The sequence below is a fragment of the Oncorhynchus gorbuscha genome, linkage group LG03 (genome assembly GCF_021184085.1).
Source record: "Oncorhynchus gorbuscha isolate QuinsamMale2020 ecotype Even-year linkage group LG03, OgorEven_v1.0, whole genome shotgun sequence".
Classification (NCBI taxonomy): Eukaryota; Metazoa; Chordata; class Actinopteri; order Salmoniformes; family Salmonidae; genus Oncorhynchus; species Oncorhynchus gorbuscha.
Genome location: NC_060175.1, coordinates 85,920,767 through 85,947,996, shown reverse-complemented (window position 1 = coordinate 85,947,996; position 27,230 = coordinate 85,920,767). Strand labels below are relative to the sequence as shown.

Here is a 27,230-nt window from a genome sequence, read left to right as displayed (position 1 = left end):
TTGTCATTGATCCTGAAGAAAAGAGCGAGCGGGAGCAGAGCGCGCATAAACGTACACTTAAACATACACGCGCGCTCAACGTCTCGTGAGCGCGCGATTCACACAATGAGAAGCCCCATTGAAAGCAGGCTTCGCGCTGAACACGTAGGAACAGTTCCCAGAGCGGTAGTTGTTTGGGAAGGCGTTTAAGATGACATCAAAGTTGGGCCAACTTTTTCCATGACAAGAGAGATTTTGGGAGAATGCATGCCCTGAGACTTCTGCTTTACATAGAGACAAAATGTAAACGGTTTTAGAAGCTTTAGAGTGTTTTCTATTCGATAATATTTTTTATATTAGCAACTTTTGACAAAAATTTATCCTGTTTTATATGGGTACCCAATTCCTCCATTAGTGGCAGTAAACAGGGCTAGGCTTAAGAAGTTAACAACACTGTCATCTCAGATTTTCAAAATATGCTTTTCAACCATAGCTACACAAGCATTTGTGTAAGAGTATTGATAGCTAGCATAGCATTAAGCCTAGCATTCAGCAGGCAACAGTTTCACAAAAACAAGAAAAGCATTCAAATAAAATAATTTACCTTTGAAGAACTTCAGATGTTTTCAATGAGGAGACTCTCAGTTAGATAGCAAATGTTCAGTTTTTCCAAAAATATTATTTGTGTAGGAGAAATCGCTCCGTTTGGTTCATCACGTTTGGCTAAGTAAAAACCCCGAAAATTCAGTCATTACAACGCCAAACTTTTTTCCAAATTAACTCCATAATATCGACAGAAACATGGCAAACGTTGTTTAGAATCAATCCTCAAGGTGTTTTTCACATATCTATTCGATGATAAATAATTCGTGGCAGTTGGGTTTCTCCTCGGAAGCAAATGGAAAAATACACGCGGCTGGAGATTACGCAATAATTGCGACGGAGAACACCAAGCGAGCACCTGGTAGATGTAGTGTAAAATGGTCAATCTTCCAATGATATGCCTACAAATATGTCACAATGCTGCAGACACCTTGGGGAAATGACAGAAAGTGTAAGCTCATTCCTGGCGCATTCACAGCCATATAGGGAGACATTGGAACACAAATCTGGGGCATTTCCTGTTTGAAATTTCATCTTGGTTTCGCCTGTAGCATCAGTTCTGTGGCACTCACAGATAATATCTTTGCAGTTTTGGAAACGTCAGAGTGTTTTCTTTCCAAAGCTGTCAATTATATGCATAGTCGAGCATCTTTTCGTGACAAAATATCTTGTTTAAAACGGGAATGTTATCCAAAAATTAAAAGAGCTCCCCCTATATCGAAGAAGTTAATGGACCTAACATTTATTCTATATGCAATATTCTAAGGTTATTCTATATGTTGCATTCTGCGCGAGATATTTTGACCATATTTGTATGGTTTGTTGAGGGAATGAGCCAGTGCTTGCAAATGGAAAAACTTGCTTTGTGATTTCCATAGCATTCCCAATAATGTTTGGATACGGTGTGTTTGACACAATGAGGGAAAGGGGAAACAGGCCCTGTGTTTCTGCCTAGCTTTGTTGTGACCTATTGACAACCATCTGTAATGGTCCTCATCACTTCCCTCCCCATAACCCTCTTTTCTATGACTTGTTTTTCTGTCTTTCCTTTTCCTCCCTGTTGTTAGTTCTCTTTGACGTGTGTATGGCTGGACTCAGACTAACCTCTCTGGCCACGCCTCCTCTTGTACACAATATACATGGTGGCTGATCTCTAGTTATTGTGGATTCAGCATTTATTAACCTAATTTATTGGTTTTCCACCCATACATACATGCAGTATAAAGCTGCTTAGGATTTACTAGCTTGTATATGCGTCTGAAAGCCCACGTGTGTGTGTGTGTGTGTGTGTGTGTGTGTGTGTGTGTGTGTGTGTGTGTGTGTGTGTGTGTGTGTGTGTGTGTGTGTGTGTGTGTGTGTGTGTGTGTGTGTGTGTGTGTGTGTGTGTGTGTGTGTGTGTGTGTGTGTGTGTGTGTGTGTTTATTTTGTGTTTCTTTATTCACTTGTTCCTTTTGTCCAACCACTTGTTCCTTTTGTCTAACCACTTGTTCCTTTTGTCCAACCACTTGTTCCTTTTGTCCAACCACTTGTTCCTTTTGTCCAACCATTTGTTCCTTTTGTCCAACCACTTGTTCCTTTTGTCCAACCATTTGTTCCTTTTGTCCAACCATTTGTTCCTTTTGTCCAACCACTTGTTCCTTTTGTCCAACCACTTGTTCCTTTTGTCCAACCATTTGTTCCTTTTGTCCAACCACTTGTTCCTTTTGTCCAAATACTTGTTCCTTTTGTCCAACCACTTGTTCCTTTTGTCCAACCACTTGTTCCTTTTGTCCAACCACTTGATCCTTTTGTCCAACCACTTGTTCCTTTTGTCCAACCACTTGATCCTTTTGTCCAACCACTTGTTCCTTTTGTCCAACCACTTGTTCCTTTTGTCCAACCACTTGATCCTTTTGTCCAACCACTTGATCCTTGTGTCCAAACACTTGATCCTTTTGTCCAACCACTTGATCCTTTTGTCCAACCACTTGTTCATTTTAAAGACGTGATCTGTGAACATGGACGTTAACTGTGTGCTTGTGTTCCCCAGGTGAACGATGTGAACTTTGAGAACATGAGCAACGATGACGCTGTGAGGATCCTGAGAGAGATTGTCTCCAAAACAGGGTAAGAGCAGTACTGTGTTACAATGCAGGATTGTTAACGATAACCCAGAAAACATTTCAAGCGATGTTCAAATGTTGCGTGTGAACATGGTCACAGGTCAGGACAGACAGTCAAATAACATGGCTGTTGGGTATTTACAGGATTTAAAGCTGAGCGATGGTAAGACTGGAGTATATTAGTGTTTTATTAGAGGTATCAGTTGATGCTGACCTCTGATTGGATAACCGTGGTTTTGTATTTTAAACAGCTCCTGCGTGATTGACTATTGATTGACTATTGTATTGTAGTAATATTTCTCTCCATAAATCTTGTAGTTCAACCAATCATTTCCTTTCCTCTCTATTGTTTCCTCTTGTTCCTTTAACTGTGCAGGAGCTGTAGAAGTGAGTAGAATATGCATGTATTGTAACTGATGGTCTCCCCATGTGTTCTCCAGTCCTATTAGTCTTACTGTGGCCAAGTGTTGGGACCCGTCTCCACGAAGCTACTTCACCATCCCCCGGGGTAAGACACTCACCGATGTTCCACCAACAACAGGTTATTACCACTTACAAACAGGGTTCTCAAACTCTGCTGGAAACTCACTTTAGAAACTTTTAAAATACTTTTTGAAATGTTTTGAAAATCTCAGTGTTTGTGCTTATAAATTCATGTAGAGTAGAAAAGTTTCACCACAAATACTGGCTAACTCACAGTATATGATGGAGGTAATGTGTTCTACCTGGCTGTGTGTGTGTGTGTGTTATGTTTGTGCAGCTGAACCAGTAAGGCCCATCGACCCTGCTGCCTGGATCTCCCACACAACTGCCCTGACCGGACCATACCCACACTACGGTATGACCACACTATGACCACAGTCACACACACAAACTACTGCAATCACTAGACATAGCTGCACTCTCACAGTACTAGAAAGGCCACATACAGAATCTGTTGTCAGTCACTGTCTGTGAATGTGCTGTGTCTCAACCTCCTCTCCCCTTCAGAATTTGACGACTTGCCACTATCTGCGAGTAAGACGGACATATCAACCATCGTCAAGGTGATGCAGCTGCCTGACTCTGGTCTGGAGATCCGGGACAGGATGTGGTTGAAGATCACCATTGGCAACGCTGTCATCGGTGAGAGGGACTGGGGGACACTGATTACTACTAATAATGTACCATTTAAATTGAGTAAATTAAGGGCTTAAAGTTGGACTTGAAACAGCAATCACTTCCCTTACTGTTAAACTGTGATGTCGTTTGCAAAACATTTCCTTGATAGTGTCAACATAACATCTACTTGCTTGATGTGGTGTAGTTAGTATATGCTATCAGTATTATAGGGTAATATAATCCTGTATGAGTGTGTGCTGTTGTAGAGCAGACTACAGTCTTCTTATCCTGTGTGTGCTGCTATGTCACATGGTGGACTGGCTCTACTCGACGTTGTGAGGTTGTGATTCAGACTACAGCCTAAAACAGTGTGTTGCTGTGTGTGTCGCTGTGCCAGGTGCTGACGTGGTGGACTGGCTCTACTCGACGTTGTGATTCAGACTACAGTCTAAAACAGTGTGTTGCTGTGTGTGTCGCTGTGCCAGGTGCTGACGTGGTGGACTGGCTCTACTCGACGTTGTAATTCAGACTACAGTCTAAAACAGTGTGTTGCTGTGTGTGTCGCTGTGCCAGGTGCTGACGTGGTGGACTGGCTCTACTCGACGTTGTGATTCAGACTACAGTCTAAAACAGTGTGTTGCTGTGTGTGTCGCTGTGCCAGGTGCTGACGTGGTGGACTGGCTCTACTCGACGTTGTGAGGTTGTGATTCAGACTACAGTCTAAAACAGTGTGTTGCTGTGTGTGTCGCTGTGCCAGGTGCTGACGTGGTGGACTGGCTCTACTCGATGTTGTGATTCAGACTACAGTCTAAAACAGTGTGTTGCTGTGTGTGTCGCTGTGCCAGGTGCTGACGTGGTGGACTGGCTCTACTCGACGTTGTGAGGTTGTGATTCAGACTACAGTCTAAAACAGTGTGTTGCTGTGTGTGTCGCTGTGCCAGGTGCTGACGTGGTGGACTGGCTCTACTCAACGTTGTGAGGTTGTGATTCAGACTACAGCCTAAAACAGTGTGTTGCTGTGTGTGTCGCTGTGCCAGGTGCTGACGTGGTGGACTGGCTCTACTCGATGTTGTGATTCAGACTACAGTCTAAAACAGTGTGTTGCTGTGTGTGTCGCTGTGCCAGGTGCTGACGTGGTGGACTGGCTCTACTCGACGTTGTGAGGTTGTGATTCAGACTACAGTCTAAAACAGTGTGTTGCTGTGTGTGTCGCTGTGCCAGGTGCTGACGTGGTGGACTGGCTCTACTCGACGTTGTGAGGTTGTGATTCAGACTACAGTCTAAAACAGTGTGTTGCTGTGTGTGTCGCTGTGCCAGGTGCTGACGTGGTGGACTGGCTCTACTCAACGTTGTGAGGTTGTGATTCAGACTACAGCCTAAAACAGTGTGTTGCTGTGTGTGTCGCTGTGCCAGGTGCTGACGTGGTGGACTGGCTCTACTCGATGTTGTGATTCAGACTACAGTCTAAAACAGTGTGTTGCTGTGTGTGTCGCTGTGCCAGGTGCTGACGTGGTGGACTGGCTCTACTCGACGTTGTGAGGTTGTGATTCAGACTACAGTCTAAAACAGTGTGTTGCTGTGTGTGTCGCTGTGCCAGGTGCTGACGTGGTGGACTGGCTCTACTCGACGTTGTGAGGTTGTGATTCAGACTACAGCCTAAAACAGTGTGTTGCTGTGTGTGTCGCTGTGCCAGGTGCTGACGTGGTGGACTGGCTCTACTCAACGTTGTGATTCAGACTACAGTCTAAAACAGTGTGTTGCTGTGTGTGTCGCTGTGCCAGGTGCTGACGTGGTGGACTGGCTCTACTCAACGTTGTGATTCAGACTACAGCCTAAAACAGTGTGTTGCTGTGTGTGTCGCTGTGCCAGGTGCTGACGTGGTGGACTGGCTCTACTCGATGTTGTGAGGTTGTGATTCAGACTACAGTCTAAAACAGTGTGTTGCTGTGTGTGTCGCTGTGCCAGGTGCTGACGTGGTGGACTGGCTCTACTCGAGGGTGGAGGGCTTCAAGGACAGGAGGGATGCCAGGAAGTATGCCAGCAGTCTGCTGAAACATGGCTACCTGAGACACACCGTCAACAAGATCACCTTCTCAGAGCAGTGCTACTACACCTTCGGAGACCTCTGCCAAAGTACTGACACTGAGACACTTTGACAGTCATATATTATCTACTGGATTGTATCATTGTGTAGAAGTGTATTTTTACTTGTGTTAAGTGTATTGTAGAGTCCAATGTGTTAATTGTACTGTAGAGTCCAATGTGTTAATTGTACTGTAGAGTCCAATGTGTTAATTGTACTGTAGAGTCCAATGTGTTGTGTTTTTTACCTGTCATGGAGGGGCTACCTCACTAACTCTCTCTCTCTCTCTCTCTCTCTCTCTCTCTCTCTCTCTCTCTCTCTCTCTCTCTCTCTCTCTCTCTCTCTCTCTCTCTCTCTCTCTCTCTCTCTCTCTCTCTCTCTCTCTCTCTCACTCTCTCACTCTCTCACTCTCTCTCACTCATCTTTTGCTCTCTCTTTCAGACATGGCGTCTCTCAACCTGAACGAGGGTTCCAGTGGTGGGGGCTCTGAGCAGGACACCCTGGCCCCCCCCCCCCCTGCCACCAACCCGTGGCCCCTGGGGGGTCAGCCATTCCCCTACCCCCCCTTCCCCTCCGCACCTGCAGGCTTCCCACCGGGTTACTCAGACCCCTGCCACAGTTTCCACAGTGGGAGTGCTGGCAGCCACAACAGTGAGGGTGAGTCTGCAGGTCAGGGCTGCTAACTCTAACTTCCTCATCAATATGAATGGGTCAGAGTGGATGACTCATTTGACCATATACTGTATGTCACTGCGTTACTTTTCATGACAGCTAATGTCAACTGTTAACAAAATATTGTATTTAAATTCCATAAGGCATATGGCTGTTCAGGTTAGCCTGCTTGGCCTGCTTGGAAATTAAGTTGACCTAAGATGTCACACGCACAGAGATACATATTTATTTAATAGAGGGTGTTCTAAAATGGTCTTATATTGTCAAGGTCGATCATGATTCAACATGGTTCATGCAGAGGACGGCTCTTCAGTACTGGGTGTGTACACTAAAGACCGTATCCGCTTTTGGCTGATTATTGCTTGCACGAAATGATCAAATGAGGTCCCACCCTCCCAACAATTCTTGAACTATATTTTGTTTGATTTCAACATGACACTACACATTACATTGCGCTGTTTCTGCTGCACGGTTTGTAATCGTTCCGACAGGGTACTGCACTGACATGGCACTGAGGGAGAGTGGCATCAGGGTGGGGTGGTAATAACTAGTCTGCATGGAGATCTTTTGGTCTTTTGTTTCACATTTGTCATCGTATTGCTCTTCTGTCTGATTTCCAGCTTCTGTTCAAATCACTATGAAGTCAATCATCCAGACGTTGTCATCACATGTTTTTAGTCATCTCCCATTATTTCCAAAGGATTCCCATTGCATTCAGACCTCATGTCCTGGACTGTCCTGATACGGTAATGAGCCAGTTCCTTAGGGCTGAAGAGTCATTAGGATGAGTCATCAGTAGGACAGTTGTAGGACCCTCAGTTTTTTTGTTTTTTTTTGTTTTACCTTTTACCTTTTACTAGGCAAGTCAGTTAAGAACAAATTCTTATTTTCAATTAACTGCCTGTTCAGGGGCAGAACAACAGATTTTGTACCTTGTCAGCTCGGGGATTTGAACTTGCAACCTTTCGGTTACTAGTCCAATGTTCTAACCACAGTACATACCCTCAGTATGTTTACATCTCATCTTCATCTTTTACATAAGTTGTTTTATTCCCTTTCATCTTTTGCTGCATGTCTTGATTGACATTTGCAGTGTTTTTTTCATTTGGCACTTCCAGGCGAGCATCTGTGGATGTTCATTATGAGAATGTGTGTGTGTGTGTGTGTGTGTGTGTGTGTGTGTGTGTGTGTGTGTGTGTGTGTGTGTGTGTGTGTGTGTGTGTGTGTGTGTGTGTGTGTGTGTGTGTGTGTGTGTGTGTGTGTGTGTGTGTGTGTGTGTGTGTGTGTGTGTGTGTGTGTGTGTGTGCGTGCGAGAGTGTGTGCGTGAGAGAGAGAGAGAGAGAGAGAGAGAGAGAGAGAGAGAGAGAGAGAGAGAGAGAGAGAGAGAGAGAGAGAGAGAGAGAGAGAGAGAGAGAGAGAGAGAGAGAGAGACATTTGTTGGCGAGTATCTGAGGACATTTCATTGCTCAAACTCGTCATTCAGTGAATTTGCTGTAAAGTAAGTTAGGCTGCAGTTGGACCAGAACAGGATATGGGATAGACTAGAATGAAATAGAGGGAGCCGCTCTGGGTTAGATGGGGCTGGGCTAGACTGGGTTTGAAAAGGGTAGGCTGGGTTGGGAGCTGACAGCAGTAGACAGGCCGGGTTGGGAGGTGACAGCAGTAGACAGGCTGGGTTGGGAGGTGACAGCAGTAGACAGGCTGGGTTGGGAGGTGACTGCAGTAGACAGGTTAGGCTGGGCTGGGAGGTGACTGCAGTAGACAGGTTAGGCTGGGCTGGGAGGTGACAGCAGTAGACAGGCTGAGTTGGGAGGTGACTGCAGTAGACAGGTTAGGCTGGGCTGGGAGGTGACTGCAGTAGACAGGTTAGGCTGGGCTGGGAGGTGACAGCAGTAGACAGGTTAGACAGGTTAGGCTGGGCTGGGAGGTGACAGCAGTAGACAGGTTAGACAGGGCTGGGAGGTGACAACAGTAGACAGGTTAGACAGGTTAGGCTGGGCTGGGAGGTGACAACAGTAGACAGGTTAGGCTGGGTTAGGAGGTGACAACAGTAGACAGGTTAGGCTGGGTTAGAAGGTGACAACAGTAGACAGGTTATGCTGGGTTAGAAGGTGACAGCACTAGACAGGTTATGCTGGGTTGGGAGGTGACAACAGTAGACAGGTTAGGCTGGGTTAGAAGGTGACAGCACTAGACAGGTTATGCTGGGTTGGGAGGTGACAACAGTAGACAGGTTAGGCTGGGTTAGGAGGTGACAGCAGTAGACAGGTTAGGCTGGGTTAGGAGGTGACAGCAGTAGACAGGTTATGCTGGGTTAGGAGGTGACAGCACTGGACAGGTTAGGCTGGGTTAGGAGGTGACAGCAGTAGACAGGTTATGCTGGGTTAGGAGGTGACAGCACTGGACAGGTTAGGCTGGGTTAGGAGGTGACAACAGTAGACAGGTTAGGCTAGGCTAGGAGATGACAGCAGTAGACAGGTTCGGCTGAGCTGGGAGGTGACAGCAGTAGACTGGGTTAGACAGGGCTGGGAGGTGACAGCAGTAGACAGGTTAGACAGGTTAGGCTGGGCTGGGAGGTGACAGCAGTAGACTGGGTTAGACAGGGCTGGGAGGTGACAACAGTAGACAGGTTAGGCTGGGCTAGGAGATGACAGCAGTAAACAGGTTCGGCTGGGCTGGGAGGTGATAACAGTAGACAGGTTAGGCTGGGTTGGGAGGTGACAGCAGTAGGCAGGTTATGCTGGGTTAGGAGGTGACAGCACTAGACAGGTTATGCTGGGTTAGGAGGTGATAACAGTAGACAGGTTATGCTGGGTTGGGAGGTGACAGCAGTAGGCAGGTTATGCTGGGTTAGGAGGTGACAGCACTAGACAGGTTATGCTGGGTTAGGAGGTGATAACAGTAGACAGGTTAGACAGGTTAGGCTGGGCTGGGAGGTGACAGCAGTAGACAGGTTAGACAGGTTAGGCTGGGCTGGGAGGTGACAGCAGTAGACAGGTTAGACAGGTTGAGCTGGGAGGTGACAGCAGTAGGCAGGTTATGCTGGGCTGGGAGGTGACAGCAGTAGACAGGTTGGGCTGGGAGGTGACAGCTGTAGACAGGTTAGACAGGTTAGGCAGGGCTGGGAGGTGACAGCAGTAGGCAGGTTATGCTGGGTTGGGAGGTGACAACAGTCAACAGGTTATGCTGGCTTGGGACGTGACAACAGTAGACAGGTTAGACAGGTTGGGCTGGGAGGTGACAGCAGTAGGCAGGTTATGCTGGGTTGGGAGGTGATAACAGTAGACAGGTTAGGCTGGGTTGGGCTGGGAGGTGACAGCAGTAGGCAGGTTATGCTGGGTTGGGAGGTGACTGCAGTAGACAGGTTAGGCAGATTAGGAGGTGACAGCAGTAGACAGTTTAGACAGATTAGGATGTGACAGCAGTAGACAGGTTAGGCTGGGTTAGGAGGTGACAGCAGTAGACAGGTTAGGCTGGGTTAGGAGGTGACTGCAGTAGACAGGTTAGGCAGATTAGGAGGTGACAGCAGTAGACAGGTTAGGCTGGGTTAGGAGGTGACAGCAGTAGACAGGTTAGGCTGGGTAAGGAGGTGACTGCAGTAGACAGGTTAGGCAGATTAGGAGGTGACAGCAGTAGACAGGTTATGCTGGGTTAGAAGGTGACAACAGTAGACAGGTTGGGCTGGGTTAGAAGGTGACAGCAGTAGACAGGTTAGGCTGGGTTAGAAGGTGACAGCACTAGACAGGTTATGCTGGGTTGGGAGGTGACAACAGTAGACAGGTTAGGCTGGGTTAGGAGGTGACAGCAGTAGACAGGTTATGCTGGGTTAGGAGGTGACAGCACTGGACAGGTTAGGCTGGGTTAGGAGGTGACAACAGTAGACAGGTTAGGCTAGGCTAGGAGATGACAGCAGTAGACAGGTTATGCTGGGTTGGGAGGTGACAGCAGTAGACAGGTTAGGCTAGGCTGGGAGGTGACAACAGTAGACAGGTTCGGCTGAGCTGGGAGGTGACAGCAGTAGACTGGGTTAGACAGGGCTGGGAGGTGACAGCAGTAGACAGGTTAGACAGGTTAGGCTGGGCTGGGAGGTGACAGCAGTAGACTGGGTTAGACAGGGCTGGGAGGTGACAACAGTAGACAGGTTAGGCTGGGCTAGGAGATGACAGCAGTAAACAGGTTCGGCTGGGCTGGGAGGTGATAATAGTAGACAGGTTAGGCTGGGTTGGGAGGTGACAGCAGTAGACAGGTTATGCTGGGTTAGAAGGTGATAACAGTAGGCAGGTTATGCTGGGTTGGGAGGTGACAGCAGTAGGCAGGTTATGCTGGGTTAGGAGGTGACAGCACTAGACAGGTTAGGCTGAGTTAGGAGGTGACAGCAGTAGACAGGTTATGCTGGGTTAGGAGGTGATAACAGTAGACAGGTTAGACAGGTTAGGCTGGGCTGGGAGGTGACAGCAGTAGACAGGTTAGACAGGTTAGGCTGGGCTGGGAGGTGACAGCAGTAGACAGGTTAGACAGGTTGAGCTGGGAGGTGACAGCAGTAGGCAGGTTATGCTGGGCTGGGAGGTGACAGCAGTAGACAGGTTGGGCTGGGAGGTGACAGCTGTAGACAGGTTAGACAGGTTAGGCAGGGCTGGGAGATGACAGCAGTAGGCAGGTTATGCTGGGTTGGGAGGTGACAACAGTCAACAGGTTATGCTGGCTTGGGACGTGACAACAGTAGACAGGTTAGACAGGTTGGGCTGGGAGGTGACAGCAGTAGGCAGGTTACGCTGGGTTGGGAGGTGATAACAGTAGACAGGTTAGGCTGGGTTGGGCTGGGAGGTGACAGCAGTAGGCAGGTTATGCTGGGTTGGGAGGTGACTGCAGTAGACAGGTTAGGCAGATTAAGAGGTGACAGCAGTAGACAGTTTAGACAGATTAGGATGTGACAGCAGTAGACAGGTTAGGCTGGGTTAGGAGGTGACAGCAGTAGACAGGTTAGGCTGGGTTAGGAGGTGACTGCAGTAGACAGGTTAGGCAGATTAGGAGGTGACAGCAGTAGACAGGTTAGGCTGGGTTAGGAGGTGACAGCAGTAGACAGGTTAGGCTGGGTAAGGAGGTGACTGCAGTAGACAGGTTAGGCAGATTAGGAGGTGACAGCAGTAGACAGGTTAGGCTGGGTTAGGAGGTGACAGCAGTAGACAGGTTAGGCTGGGTTAGGAGGTGACAACAGTAGACAGATTAGACAGGTTGGGCTGGGAGATGACAGCAGTAGGCAGGTTATGCTGAGCTGGGAGGTGACAGCAGTAGACTGGGTTAGACAGGGCTGGGAGGTGACAGCAGTAGACAGGTTAGACAGGTTAGGCTGGGCTGGCAGGTGACAGCAGTAAACAGGTTATGCTGGGTTGGGAGGTGACAGCAGTAGACAGGTTAGGCAGGGCTGGGAGGTGACAACAGTAGACAGGTTAGGCTGGGCTAGGAGATGACAGCAGTAAACAGGTTATGCTGGGTTGGGAGGTGACAGCAGTAGACAGGTTAGGCTAGGCTGGGAGGTGACAGCAGTAGACAGGTTCGGCTGGGCTGGGAGGTGATAACAGTAGACAGGTTAGGCTGGGCTGGGAGGTGACAGCAGTAGACAGGTTATGCTGGGTTAGGAGGTGACAGCACTAGACAGGTTATGCTGGGTTAGGAGGTGATAACAGTAGACAGGTTAGACAGGTTAGGCTGGGCTGGGAGGTGACAGCAGTAGACAGGTTAGACAGGTTAGGCTGGGCTGGGAGGTGACAGCAGTAGACAGGTTAGACAGGGCTGGGAGGTGACAGCAGTAGACAGGTTAGACAGGTTAGGCAGGGTTGGGAGATGATAGCAGTAGACAGGTTAGGCTAGGCTGGGAGGTGACACAGCAGTAGACAGGTTCGGCTGGGCTGGGAGGTGACAACAGTAGACAGGTTAGGCTGGGCTGGTTAGGCTGGGCTAGGGGTGACAGGTAGACAGGTTATGCAGGTGATAACAGTAGGCAGGTTATGCAGTGAGACAGGTTTGACAGCACTGGGCAGGATGCTGGGTTAGGAGGTGATAACAGACAGGTTAGACAGGTTAGGCTGGGCTGGGAGGACAGCAGTAGACAGGTTAGACAGGTTAGGCTGGGCTGGGAGGTGACAGGTAGACAGGTTAGACAGGGCTGGGAGGTGACAGCAGTAGACAGGTTAGACAGGTTAGGCAGGGCTGGGAGGTGACAGCAGTAGACAGGTTAGACAGGTTGAGCTGGGAGGTGACAGCAGTAGGCAGGTTGGGCTGGGAGATGACAGCTGTAGACAGGTTAGACAGGTTAGGCAGGGCTGGGAGATGACAGCAGTAGGCAGGTTATGCTGGGTTGGGAGGTGACAGCAGTAGACAGGTTGGGCTGGGAGATGACAGCTGTAGACAGGTTAGACAGGTTAGGCAGGGCTGGGAGATGACAGCAGTAGGCAGGTTATGCTGGGTTGGGAGGTGACAGCAGTAGACAGGTTGGGCTGGGAGGTGACAGCTGTAGACAGGTTAGACAGGTTAGGCAGGGCTGGGAGATGACAGCAGTAGGCAGGTTATGCTGGGTTGGGAGGTGACAACAGTCAACAGGTTATGCTGGCTTGGGAGATGACAACAGTAGACAGGTAATGCTGGCTTGGGAGGTGACAGCACTAGACAGGTTATGCTGGGTTAGGAGGTGATAACAGTAGACAGGTTAGACAGGTTATGCTGGCTTGGGAGGTGACAGCACTAGACAGGTTATGCTGGGTTAGGAGGTGATAACAGTCAACAGGTTATGCTGGCTTGGGAGGTGACAGCACTAGACAGGTTATGCTGGGTTAGGAGGTGACAACAGTAGACAGATTAGACAGGTTGGGCTGGGAGATGACAGCAGTAGGCAGGTTATGCTGAGCTGGGAGGTGACAGCAGTAGACTGGGTTAGACAGGGCTGGGAGGTGACAGCAGTAGACAGGTTAGACAGGTTAGGCTGGGCTGGCAGGTGACAGCAGTAAACAGGTTATGCTGGGTTGGGAGGTGACAGCAGTAGACAGGTTAGGCAGGGCTGGGAGGTGACAACAGTAGACAGGTTAGGCTGGGCTAGGAGATGACAGCAGTAAACAGGTTATGCTGGGTTGGGAGGTGACAGCAGTAGACAGGTTAGGCTAGGCTGGGAGGTGACAGCAGTAGACAGGCTGGGCTGGGAGGTGATAACAGTAGACAGGTTAGGCTGGGCTGGGAGGTGACAGCAGTAGACAGGTTATGCTGGGTTAGGAGGTGACAGCACTAGACAGGTTATGCTGGGTTAGGAGGTGATAACAGTAGACAGGTTAGACAGGTTAGGCTGGGCTGGGAGGTGACAGCAGTAGACAGGTTAGACAGGTTAGGCTGGGCTGGGAGGTGACAGCAGTAGACAGGTTAGACAGGGCTGGGAGGTGACAGCAGTAGACAGGTTAGACAGGTTAGGCAGGGTTGGGAGATGATAGCAGTAGACAGGTTAGGCTAGGCTGGGAGGTGACAGCAGTAGACAGGTTCGGCTGGGCTGGGAGGTGATAACAGTAGACAGGTTAGGCTGGGCTGGGAGGTGACAGCAGTAGACAGGTTAGGCTGGGCTGGGATATTACAGCAGTAGACATGTTAGGCTGGGTTAGGAGGTGACAGCAGTAGACAGGTTATGCTGGGTTAGAAGGTGATAACAGTAGGCAGGTTATGCTGGGTTGGGTGGTGACAGCAGTAGGCAGGTTATGCTGGGTTAGGAGGTGACAGCACTAGACAGGTTATGCTGGGTTAGGAGGTGATAACAGTAGACAGGTTAGACAGGTTAGGCTGGGCTGGGAGGTGACAGCAGTAGACAGGTTAGACAGGTTAGGCTGGGCTGGGAGGTGACAGCAGTAGACAGGTTAGACAGGGCTGGGAGGTGACAGCAGTAGACAGGTTAGACAGGTTAGGCAGGGCTGGGAGGTGACAGCAGTAGACAGGTTAGACAGGTTGAGCTGGGAGGTGACAGCAGTAGGCAGGTTGGGCTGGGAGATGACAGCTGTAGACAGGTTAGACAGGTTAGGCAGGGCTGGGAGATGACAGCAGTAGGCAGGTTATGCTGGGTTGGGAGGTGACAGCAGTAGACAGGTTGGGCTGGGAGATGACAGCTGTAGACAGGTTAGACAGGTTAGGCAGGGCTGGGAGATGACAGCAGTAGGCAGGTTATGCTGGGTTGGGAGGTGACAGCAGTAGACAGGTTGGGCTGGGAGGTGACAGCTGTAGACAGGTTAGACAGGTTAGGCAGGGCTGGGAGATGACAGCAGTAGGCAGGTTATGCTGGGTTGGGAGGTGACAACAGTCAACAGGTTATGCTGGCTTGGGAGGTGACAACAGTAGACAGGTAATGCTGGCTTGGGAGGTGACAGCACTAGACAGGTTATGCTGGGTTAGGAGGTGATAACAGTAGACAGGTTAGACAGGTTATGCTGGCTTGGGAGGTGACAGCACTAGACAGGTTATGCTGGGTTAGGAGGTGATAACAGTCAACAGGTTATGCTGGCTTGGGAGGTGACAGCACTAGACAGGTTATGCTGGGTTAGGAGGTGATAACAGTAGACAGGTTAGGCTGGGCTGGGAGGTGACAGCAGTAGACAGGTTAGACAGGGCTGCGAGGTGACAGCAGTAGACAGGTTAGACAGGTTAGGCAGGGCTAGGAGGTGACAGCAGTAGACAGGTTAGACAGGTTGAGCTGGGAGGTGACAGCAGTAGGCAGGTTATGCTGGGCTGGGAGGTGACAGCAGTAGACAGGTTGGGCTGGGAGGTGACAGCTGTAGACAGGTTAGACAGGTTAGGCAGGGCTGGGAGGTGACAGCAGTAGGCAGGTTATGCTGGGTTGGGAGGTGACAACAGTCAACAGGTTATGCTGGCTTGGGAGGTGACAACAGTAGACAGGTTATGCTGGGTTGGGAGGTGATAGCAGTAGACAGGTTAGACAGGTTGGGCTGGGAGTTGACAGCAGTAGGCAGGTTATGCTGGGTTGGGAGGTGACTGCAGTAGACAGGTTAGGCAGATTAGGAGGTGACAGCAGTAGACAGGTTAGACAGATTAGGATGTGACAGCAGTAGACAGGTTATGCTGGGTTGGGAGGTGACAGCAGTAGACAGGTTAGAGAGGTTAGGCTGGTTTGGGAGGTGACAGCAGTAGACAGATTAGAGAGGTTAGGCTGGGTTGGGAGGTGACAGCAGTAGACAGGTTAGAGAGGTTAGGCTGGGTTGGGAGATGACAGCAGTAGACAGGTTAGAGAGGTTAGGCTGGGTTGGGAGATGACAGCAGTAGACAGGTTATGCTGGGTTGGGAGATGACAGCAGTAGACAGGTTAGAGAGGTTAGGCTGGGTTGGGAGTTGACAGCAGTAGACAGGTTATGCTGGGTTGGGAGGTGACAGCAGTAGACAGGTTAGAGAGGTTAGGCTGGGTTGGGAGGTGACTACAGTAGACAGGTTATGCTGGGTTGGGAGTTGACAGCAGTAGACAGGTTAGAGAGGTTAGGCTGGGTTGGGAGATGACAGCAGTAGACAGGTTAGGCTGGGTTAGGAGATGACAGCAGTAGACAGGTTATGCTGGGTTAGAAGGTGACAACAGTAGACAGGTTAGGCTGGGTTAGGAGATGACAGCAGTAGACAGGTTATGCTGGGTTGGGAGGTGACAGCAGTAGACAGGTTAGAGAGGTTAGGCTGGGTTGGGAGATGACAGCAGTAGACAGGTTATGCTGGGTTGGGAGGTGACAGCAGTAGACAGGTTAGACAGGTTGGGCTGGGTTAGAAGGTGACAACAGTAGACAGGTTATGCTGGGTTAGAAGGTGACAACAGTAGACAGGTTAGGCTGGGTTAGGAGGTGACAGCAGTAGACAGGTTATGCTGGGTTGGGAGGTGACAGCAGTAGACAGGTTAGAGAGGTTAGGCTGGGTTGGGAGATGACAGCAGTAGACAGGTTAGGCTGGGTTAGAAGGTGACAACAGTAGACAGGTTATGCTGGGTTAGAAGGTGACAGCAGTAGACAGGTTAGGCTGGGTTAGAAGGTGACAACAGTAGACAGGTTATGCTGGGTTAGAAGGTGACAGCAGTAGACAGGTTAGGCTGGGTTAGAAGGTGATAACAGTAGACAGGTTATGCTGGGTTAGAAGGTGACAGCAGTAGACAGGTTGGGCAGGGTTAGAAGGTGACAGCAGTAGACAGGTTGGGCTGGGTTAGAAGGTGACAACAGTAGACAGGTTAGGCTGGGTTAGGAGGTGACAGCAGTAGACAGGTTGGGCTGGGTTAGAAGGTGACAACAGTAGACAGGTTAGGCTGGGTTGGGAGATGACAGCAGTAGACAGGTTAGGCTGGGTTAGAAGGTGACAGCAGTAGACAGGTTAGAGAGGTTAGGCTAGGTTGGGAGGTGACAGCAGTAGACAGGTTAGGCTGGGTTGGGAGATGACAGCAGTAGACAGGTTAGGCTGGGTTAGGAGGTGACAGCAGTAGACAGGTTAGACAGGTTAGGCTGGGTTAGGAGGTGACAGCAGTAGACAGGTTATGCTGGGTTGGGAGGTGACAGCAGTAGACAGGTTATGTTGGGTTGGGAGGTGACAGCAGTAGACAGGTTAGAGAGGTTAGGCTAGGTTGGGAGGTGACAGCAGTACATTTACATTTAAGTCACTTAGCAGACGCTCTTATCCAGAGCGACTTACAAATTGTTATGTTGGGTTGGGAGGTGTCAGCAGTAGACAGGTTAGAGAGGTTAGGCTAGGTTGGGAGGTGACAGCAGTAGACAGGTTAGAGAGGTTAGGCTGGGTTGGGAGGTGATAACAGTCAACAGGTTATGCTGGCTTGGGAGGTGACAGCACTAGACAGGTTATGCTGGGTTAGCATAACCGTTACAAGCGCCATGCTCAGTTGGTAGAGCATGGCGCTTGTAACGCCAGGGTAGTGGGTTCGATTCCCGGGACCACCCATATGTAGAATGTATGCACACATGACTGTAAGTCGCTTTGGATAAAAGCGTCTGCTAAATGGCATATATTATTATTATTATAACAGTAGACAGGTTAGGCTGGGCTGGGAGGTGACAGCAGTAGACAGGTTAGACAGGGCTGGGAGATGACAGCAGTAGACAGGTTAGACAGGTTAGGCAGGGCTAGGAGGTGACAGCAGTAGACAGGTTAGACAGGTTGAGCTGGGAGGTGACAGCAGTAGGCAGGTTATGCTGGGCTGGGAGGTGACAGCAGTAGACAGGTTGGGCTGGGAGGTGACAGCTGTAGACAGGTTAGACAGGTTAGGCAGGGCTGGGAGGTGACAGCAGTAGGCAGGTTATGCTGGGTTGGGAGGTGACAGCAGTAGACAGGTTATGTTGGGTTGGGAGGTGACAGCAGTAGACAGGTTAGAGAGGTTAGGCTAGGTTGGGAGGTGACAGCAGTAGACAGGTTAGGCTGGGTTGGGAGATGACATTTACATTTAAGTCACTTAGCAGACGCTCTTATCCAGAGCGACTTACAAATTGTTATGTTGGGTTGGGAGGTGTCAGCAGTAGACAGGTTAGAGAGGTTAGGCTAGGTTGGGAGGTGACAGCAGTAGACAGGTTAGAGAGTTTAGGCTGGGTTGGGAGGTGACAGCAGTAGACAGGTTAGACAGGTTATGCTGGGTTGGGAGGTGACAGCAGTAGACAGGTTAGAGAGGTTAGGCTGGGTTGGGAGGTGACAGCAGTAGACAGGTTAGAGAGGTTAGGCTGGGTTGGGAGGTGACAGCAGTAGACAGGTTAGAGAGGTTAGGCTGGGTTGGGAGGTGACAGCAGTAGACAGGTTAGAGAGGTTAGGCTGGGTTGGGAGGTGACAGCAGTAGACAGGTTAGAGAGGTTAGGCTGGGTTGGGAGGTGACAGCAGTAGACAGGTTAGAGAGGTTAGGCTGGGTTGGGAGGTGACAGCAGTAGACAGATTAGAGAGGTTAGGCTGGGTTGGGAGGTGACAGCAGTAGACAGGTTAGAGAGGTTAGGCTGGGTTGGGAGGTGACAGCAGTAGACAGGTTAGAGAGGTTAGGCTGGGTTGGGAGGTGACAGCAGTAGACAGATTAGAGAGGTTAGGCTGGGTTGGGAGGTGACAGCAGTAGACAGGTTAGAGAGGTTAGGCTGGGTTGGGAGGTGTGTGTAACTCTGTTGTTCCCTCTGTTTCTGCTGGGCAACGGTAGACTGATGGACCAGGTAGTCTCTGGACTCTGGGGATCCGGTAAGCTAACAGCTAGCCCACTCGCTACCCCTCTACTTCTCTGCTACCTGTACCTCTCTACCTCTCTCTCTCTCTCCCTCTCTCTCTCTCTCTCTCTCTCTCTCTCTATCTCTACCTCTCTCTCTCTTTCTCTCTCTCGCTCTCTACCTCTCTCTCACTCTTTCTCTCTCTCTCTCTCTCTCTCAATCCATTGCAACTTTTTATCTTGCCTCCTCTCTTGCTCTTTGCCCTCTCCTCTCTCTACATCTCTTTTTATTTCTGTCTCTCTTTAGATATATATACAGTGGGGCAAAGATGTATTTAGTCAGCCACCAATTGTGCAAGTTCTCCCACTTAAAAAGATGAGAGAGGCCTGTAATTTTCATCATAGGTACACTTCAACTATAACAGACAAAATTAGAAGAAAACAATCCAGCAAATAACATTGTAGGATTTTTTATGAATTTATTTGCAAATTATGGTGGAAAATAAGTATTTGGTCACCTACAACAAGCAAGATTTCTGGCTCTCACAGACCTGTAACTTCTTCTTATGATGGAAATTACAGGCCTCTCATCTTTTTAAGTTGGAGAACTTGCACAATTGGTGGCTGACTAAATCCTTTTTTGCCCCACTGTATATATATACACCTTGTTTAAGGTTATTGTTTCCCGTGCTTCTCCATGCCTCTCCCTCTGAGTGTTTGAGTGTATGTGTGTGTGAAGGTGTGTGTCCGTACTGTTTCTGCTCCTGCAGCTGTGTCTGTTTGACTCTCCTCTCCTCTCCTGACCGTCTGTTCTCTCTCGCTGCACCTGTGAGGATGTGTTGGTTGGTACTGTGCTGCTGTAGTCTCTGTCAGAAATGTGCATGACTCAGGCCAAGCCTTGCACTATTATTCTCACTGCTAGGGGGCAATCATTCACCACTTTACCCAGTACTGTTGGGCTCATTGCTTATCGAAAGGTGGGGGAAATGTTTGATCATGATGATAATGTTGTACACCTGTATCAGTACGATCGTTTTCATCTTTCTCTGTACAATTAAACACTGGAATACTGAATGGATGTCTTTCTCCGAGAACAGATCATAAAAGCACAATTTGTGGGGCTATTGCCAATGCAGTGCTCCAATGTTAAAATGTGATGATGCAGGTGTATCGTTACATTTGTATCAATAAAATCCAGAGAGGAGTCCATAGGCAGCATTAATAGGTGATAAAGTGGCATCTCAACCTACTGGGCAAAAACTGGTTGAATCGACATTGTTTTCACATAATTTCAACAACAAAAAGTTCAATGTGATGATGTCGAATCAACATGGAATCAACATGGAAAACTGATTGGATTTGGGAATGTCATTCTTTCACCCAACTTTTAACCTAAATCCAATTATATCAATTGTTTTGTTGATTTCACTTTGAATTCAGGTTAGTTGACAACTAACCAAATGTAAATCAACCTAGATGTTGATCTGACGTCTTTGCCCAGTGGGAAGTCGGTCTGAGATTTGCGGGAGAAAAAGCCAGGGAATTATCATGTGTTTGTCTTTGACTCTTAACAACTAGGTCTGTATAGTGGATGGGAATTATAATGAATGTTCAACCACCATGATTATCACAGCAATGGAAGCCAATTCAGCCATCTGTTCAAAATCAGCAATAAGTAGCTGCTGAGGTGGAGCTACTGATGTGTGTCTGGTGCTGTTAAACCAGGTGAGAGACTGCCCAGCTGACGTGTGTGTGTTTCTGTCCTCTCCTAGGAAGCAGAAGCAGTGGATCCAACCCCAGTGTGGGTATTGGGACAGGGAAGGGCCCTAGCCGACGCTCCTCCCCACAAGAGAAGGGTCACAGATCCACATGCAGTGAATCCGAGCCACCGGGCATCCTAGGGGCGAGGCGCCCTGGTGATAGGTCCGTCAGCCAGTTGAGTCATCACAGCAGCCATGCCCACTCCAGCAACAGCCACGCCCGCTCGGGTTTCAGCCATGCCCAGTCTCACAGGAGCCACTGTCAGTCACAGAACAGCCACACCCACAGCCACGCCTCCTTCACCTACAAACACGCCCCTTTCACCCAGCCTGGGCTTGGCTCATGTGGCCACAGTGAGCGAAGCCACGCCTCCTCCTACGGCCCCCCTGGCCTGCCCCCGCCATACTGCCTGGCCCGGTTGGCCCCTAAGACCTCCGTCAGCAGCAGCACCCCTCCCGGGGCCCCCCCGGTACGGGAGCTAGGAGCCATCCCCCCTGAGCTCACGGCCAGCCGCCAGTCCTTTCAGCACGCTATGGGCAATCCCTGTGAGTTCTTTGTTGACATCATGTGACAGACAGGACAGTGCCTTTTAAAACCTCGCTGAGCACAAACAACTCCCCCGTCCAACTGCCTGATGCCTGTCCGTCCCGCCTCTCCTTTTCTTCTTTACCTCTCTGCTACTGACTATCCCTGAGTTAATTAAGAATGTAGACGCTGGTCCCCTCCCTCCCTCTGATGTCGGAGCAGGGGAAGACAGCAGACTAGAGCACAACAGAACAGATGAGAGTCCTGCTATCACACAAACACACAGAGCCTCAGTGTCTGAACTGGACCCCTGCCAGCTCCTTTGTATTGACGTGACTTGTACAGTTTGTAAAATCGATGTGAGTGGTGTTCAATATGGTGATCCTTGTGAGCTGCCACACAGACAGTCCAGTCCTGAGAGCATCTACTTAGTCTATGTGGAGTACAACTACCTGCTGTTTGTAGAACCTGACATCCAGGCCAACTGACTGGGTCTGGATCTCAATCCCCCAGACCCACCCAGAGCCCTTTACACAAACTTCCACTGTTTAGCCCATAATACCAAAACTCCTGCTCTAACCGACTGACCTGCTATCTTATCCCGTATGCAGCTGGTCCCCCTACATAATATGTCATGGTCTCCCTGAATACCGGATAAGAGAGCATATCAGTAATCTAACTAGTCAAAGCTAGCCTCAGCCCATTTGACAGCCCTTGTATTTGTCCAACTTCATAAGGGAGACACTGTAGCCAGTTGTTAGTTTCAATTGTGGGGGTAGTGCATCTTGCCAATGGTCTAAAGGGAGAATCCATACACTGGAGAAGTTTAGTGATATTTATGTGATCATGATGTTGCATTGACGGTCAGTGTCATACCTCTCTCTATGACACATTTACAATCACACATGGTTTCCCTCTCTGTGACTCAGTGGCCAGGTTACTGTCCTAGCTGTGCTTTGTCCAATGTCTCATTAATAATGCAGTCAATTGACCCGTGACCTCCACAACAGACATGTGTTTGAGGTCTACTACCTGAAACAGAACTAAGATCATCACCAGTTAAAGACAAAGTGGATGGATGTCCCCCCTCCAGTCATCAGTGTTGACTGAATCAGAGATAACCAAAGCTTCACACAGTGAGGTGTGTAGTTCTGTACAGTGTAGGTATTGTTCTGTGATATCACCAGATGATTTCTGATGAAAAATGATTCTTTTGAAACAAAGGAATGCAGCTGTGTTTGAGTCTACCGACAACACACAAACGGTGTGGTGCATAAGACCTTTCTATCACGGCACTGTCCTAATTATTTGAGCACTTTTTCACTGTCTCGCTCTCTCACTGGCCCTTTAGTATGAAACACTGTTTGCAATCAAAGCTTCGTCCGTCGTTTTGTTTCTTTACAAAAAGAGGAATAAATTGTACATAGAAATGTATTATATATAAGAATAAAAAAATATATATGTACAAAGATTGTCTGTTTTTCTCTTCTAAAAAACAACATTGTGAACCGTGCTTTTTAGTTGAACATACAGAAACCAGAAAAAAAGGTTGGTTAAACAACTTTTAACTGTATTACATGATGCTAAGTGTTATATGCTCAACGGTAGCCAATAGTCCTAATTGCATTTACATTATTTAACCAGCAGTAGGAGACATCCAGCCATCTGAGGTATTTATTGTTATATTTGTCCTATTCCGTATTCACACATTCAAGTAAACAATTTGTGAAATGTTGAATTTGTAGAATACATTTAGAAATAGCAGAAGTGATATGAGTGTTTTCAGATCAACATGAAATGTGTTCAAAAAGACTAGGCCAGATGTATAGAGTATCCTTCTGAGACACAGCAAAAAGACTAGGCCAGATGTATAGAGTATCCTTCTGAGACACAGCAAAAAGACTAGGCCAGATGTATAGAGTATCCTTCTGAGACACAGCAAAAAGACTAGGCCAGATGTATAGAGTATCCTTCTGAGACACAGCAGAAAAGACTAGGCCAGATGTATAGAGTATCCTTCTGAGACACAGCAAAAAGACTAGGCCAGATGTATAGAGTATCCTTCTGAGACACAGCAAAAAGACTAGGCCAGATGTATAGAGTATCCTTCTGAGACACAGCAAAAAGACTAGGCCAGATGTATAGAGTATCATTCTGAGACACAGCAAAAAGACTAGGCCAGATGTATAGAGTATCCTTCTGAGACACAGCAAAAAGACTAGGCCAGATGTATAGAGTATCCTTCTGAGACACAGCAAAAAGACTAGGCCAGATGTATAGAGTATCCTTCTGAGACACAGCAAAAAGACTAGGCCAGATGTATAGAGTATCCTTCTGAGACACAGCAAAAAGACTAGGCCAGATGTATAGAGTATCCTTCTGAGACACAGTAAAAAGACTAGGCCAGATGTATAGAGTATCCTTCTGAGACACAGCAAAAAGACTAGGCCAGATGTATAGAGTATCCTTCTGAGACACAGCAAAAAGACTAGGCCAGATGTCCTTAGAGTACAGATGTATAGAGTATCCTTCTGAGACACAGCAAAAAGACTAGGCCAGATGTATAGAGTATCCTTCTGAGACACAGCAAAAAGACTAGGCCAGATGTATAGAGTATCCTTCTGAGACACAGCAAAAAGACTAGGCCAGATGTATAGAGTATCCTTCTGAGACACAGCAAAAAGACTAGGCCAGATGTATAGAGTACCCTTCTGAGACACAGCAAAAAGACTAGGCCAGATGTATAGAGTATCCTTCTGAGACACAGCAAAAAGACTAGGCCAGATGTAGAGAGTATCCTTCTGAGACACAGCAAAAAAAAGATTTTGGAATTATTATATAAACAAAAACAAAAAAAACAAAAAAGAAAGAAACTTCCCTTTTTCAGGACCGTCTTTCAAAGATAATTCGTAGAAATCCAAATATCTTCACAGATCTTCATTGTAAAGGGTTTAAACACGGTTTCCCATGCTTGTTCAATGAACCATAAACAATTAATGAACATTTACGTGTGGAACAGTCGTTAAGACACTAACAGCTTACAGACAGTAGGCAATTAAGGTCACAGTTATGAAAACTTAGGACACTAAAGAGGCCTTTCTACTGACTCTGAAAAACACCAAAAGAAAGATGCCCAGTGCCCCTGCTCATCTGCGTGAACGTAGCTTAGGCATGCTGCAAAGAAGCATGAAGACAGCTGATGTGGCCAAGGCAATAAATTGCAATGTCCGTACTGTGAGACGCCTAAGACAGTGCTACAGGGAGACAGGATAGACAGCTGATCGTCCTCGAAGTGGCAGACCACATGGAACAACACCTGCACAGGATCGGTACATCCGAACATCCCACCTGCGGGACAGGTATATGATGGCAACAACAACTGCCCGAGTTACACCAGGAACGCACAATCCTTCCATCAGTGCTCAGACTGTCCCCAATAGGTTGAGAGAGGCTGGACTGAGGGCTTGTAGGCCTGTTGTAAGGCAGGTCCTCACCAGACATCACCGGCAACAACGTTGCCTATGGGCATAAATCCACCGTCGCTGGACCAGACAGGACTGGCAAAAAGTGCTCTTCACTGACGAGGAGCGGTTGGATTTCGGGGGGTGATGGTCGGATTCACGTTTATCGTCGAAGGAATGAGCGTTACACCAAGGCCTGTACTCTGGAGTGGGATCGATTTGGAAGTGGAGGGTCCGTCATGGTCTGTGGAGGTGTGTCACAGCATCATTGGACTGAGCTTGTTGTCATTGCAGGCAATCTCAACGCTGCGCGTTACAGGGAAGACATCCTCCTCCCTCATGTGGCACCCTTCCTGCAGGCTCATCTTGACATGATCCTCCAGCATGACAATGCCACCAACCATACTGCTCATTCTGTGCGTGATTTCCTGCAAGACAGGAATGTTGAATGTCAGTGTTCTGCCATGGCCAGCGAAGAGCCCGGATCTCAATCCCATTGAGCACGTCTGGGACCTGTTGGATCAGAGGGTGAGGGCTAGGGCCATTCCCCCCAGAAATGTCTGGGAACTTGGAGGAAGAGTGGGGTAAAATCTCACAGCAAGAACTGGCAAACATGGTGCAGTCCATGAGGAGGAGATGCACTGCAGTACTTATTGCAGCTGGTGGCCACACCAGATACGGTTACTTTTGATTTTGACACCTCCTTTGTTCAGGGACACATTATTCCTTTTCTGTTAGTCACATGTCTGTGGAACTTGTTCAGTTTATGTCTCAGTGTTTGAATCTTATGTTCATACAAATATTTACACATGTTAAGTTTCTGAAAATAAATGCAATTGACAGTGAGAGGACGTTTTCTTTTTGCTGAGTTTATATTTGGGGTGGGAAAAAAACATGTTACCAAAGAAAATAATGCAACAAAAATATTTGTATACAATATTTGTACATTTTTATTGTATGTAAACTGTAGTGGACATTAGGGTTAATAGTAAATATTAAACATTTGACATTACAGTAATGGGGACAGTAGGTAAAAACCTAGTTAGCAGAGTACATTTATTAGCTAGCTCTTATTTAACCCTTTATGTTCGATTCGGCCTTCACTGTTTGTGTCCCGGGTAAATTTAACCCATACAGTTAGTACAGATAGTACATCAAGATAATAAATCTATGATTTCATCGTCCCAAAACGCATTTTCCAGTAGTTGAACATGTCCTCGTTCATATGCTTATCCCCCTGAGTTGATAGATCCAATTTGTCAAAATTTAGAGCCAAATGTTTGATTACTAAACCAAAGTTGTAAATCATAAAATTATGACATTTAAGACATCTTCATCAATTTCTTTGACCAAACTTCAGATCACTGTCCCTCTGAAAATCACATGGAAAACATACTTATAATGAACAAAAAATATAAGTTAAAGTTAAAGTTCATATGAGGAAATCAGTCAATTGAAATAAATTGTTTAGACCCTAATCTGGATTTCACATGACTGGGAATACAGATGTGCATCTGTTGGTCACAGACACCTTTAAAAAGAAATGGGCCTCAGGATCTCGTTTCGGGATTTTTACGCATTCAAATTGTCATCGATAAAATTAAATTGTGTTTGTTGTCCGTAGCTTATGCCTGTCCATACCATAACCCCACCGCCACCATGGGGCACTCTGTTCACAACATTGACATCGGCAAACTGCTTGCCCACACAACGCCATACACGTGGTCTGTGGTTGTGAAGCCGGTTGGATGTACTGACAAATTCTCTAAAACATCATTGGTGGCATTCCTGCAGTCAGCATGCCATTTGCACACTCCCTCAAAACTTGAGACATCTGTGGCGTTGTGTGACAAAACTGCACATTTTAGAGTGGCCTTTTATTGTCCCCAGCACAAGATACACCTGTGTAATGACCATGCTGTTTAATCAGATTCTTGATATGCCACACCTGTCAGGTGGATGGATTGTCTTGGCAAAGGAGAAATGCTCACTAACATTTTAGGAAATACGCTTCTTGTGCAAATTAAACATTTCTGGGATCTTTTATTTCAGCTCATGGACTTTACATGTTGCGTTTATATTTTTGTTCAGTGTAGATCCTTGTGATCATCATGTGTCTTTACTGCACAGAAGACCATTTGTACACAGGTCAAAGTTCAATATCAATTAGACAATTGCACACACCTACCATAAAATGTGTTAATTGTGATGGTAATTGTAAATGTAGCCAGAACCGTAAAGAAATCAAATCAAATGTATTTATAAAACCCTTCGTACATCAGCTGATATCTCAAAGTGCTGTACAGAAACCCAGCCTAAAACCCCAAACAGCAAGCAATGCAGGTATTGAAGCACGTTGGCTAGGAAAAACTCCCTAAAAAGGCCAAAACCTAGGAAGAAACCTAGAGAGGAACCAGGCTATGAGGGGTGGCATGGTCAAATAACAGGTCTGGGACAAGTAGCACGTCCGGTGAACAGGTCAGGATTCCATAGCCGCAGGCAGAACAGTTGAAACTGGAGCAGCAGCATGGCATGGTAGTCCCGAGGCATGGGCCTAGGGCTCAGGTCCTCCGAGAGAGAGAGAGAAAGAGAGAATTAGAGAGAGCATACTTAGATTCACACAGGACACCGGATAAGACAGGAGAAGTACTCCAGATATAACAAACTGCTATAAAGAAAATATTATCAAGGTGACACCCCCACACGTGGTATCACTGAAAAGCCAGAATGTTCTCTCAAATGTACAACAGACCTAGCACAGT

At 47.8% G+C, this 27,230-nt stretch overlaps 1 protein-coding gene across 7 annotated transcripts in view; it reads left to right on the top strand.

Moving 5' to 3' along the window:
* The window catches only part of LOC124032088 (segment polarity protein dishevelled homolog DVL-1-like), a 93,883-nt gene extending 71,417 nt beyond the window's left edge, over positions 1-22,466 (top strand). For 2 of the 7 annotated variants that reach the window (XM_046344171.1, XM_046344169.1), the window contains 7 exons: positions 2,612-2,688; positions 3,125-3,192; positions 3,445-3,522; positions 3,675-3,809; positions 5,751-5,918; positions 6,310-6,525; positions 20,494-22,466. In XM_046344171.1, the coding sequence (XP_046200127.1) occupies positions 2,612-2,688; positions 3,125-3,192; positions 3,445-3,522; positions 3,675-3,809; positions 5,751-5,918; positions 6,310-6,525; positions 20,494-21,053 (1,302 nt within the window). In that variant the 3' untranslated portion in view covers positions 21,054-22,466. Of the gene's footprint in view, positions 1-2,611; positions 2,689-3,124; positions 3,226-3,444; positions 3,523-3,674; positions 3,810-5,750; positions 5,919-6,309; positions 6,526-6,808; positions 6,860-18,718; positions 18,757-20,493 lie in introns of all 7 variants that reach the window. The other 5 variants (XM_046344170.1, XM_046344166.1, XR_006838205.1 and 2 more) reach the window with 4 other exon arrangements.
* Positions 22,467-27,230: the final 4,764 nt, after the last annotated feature.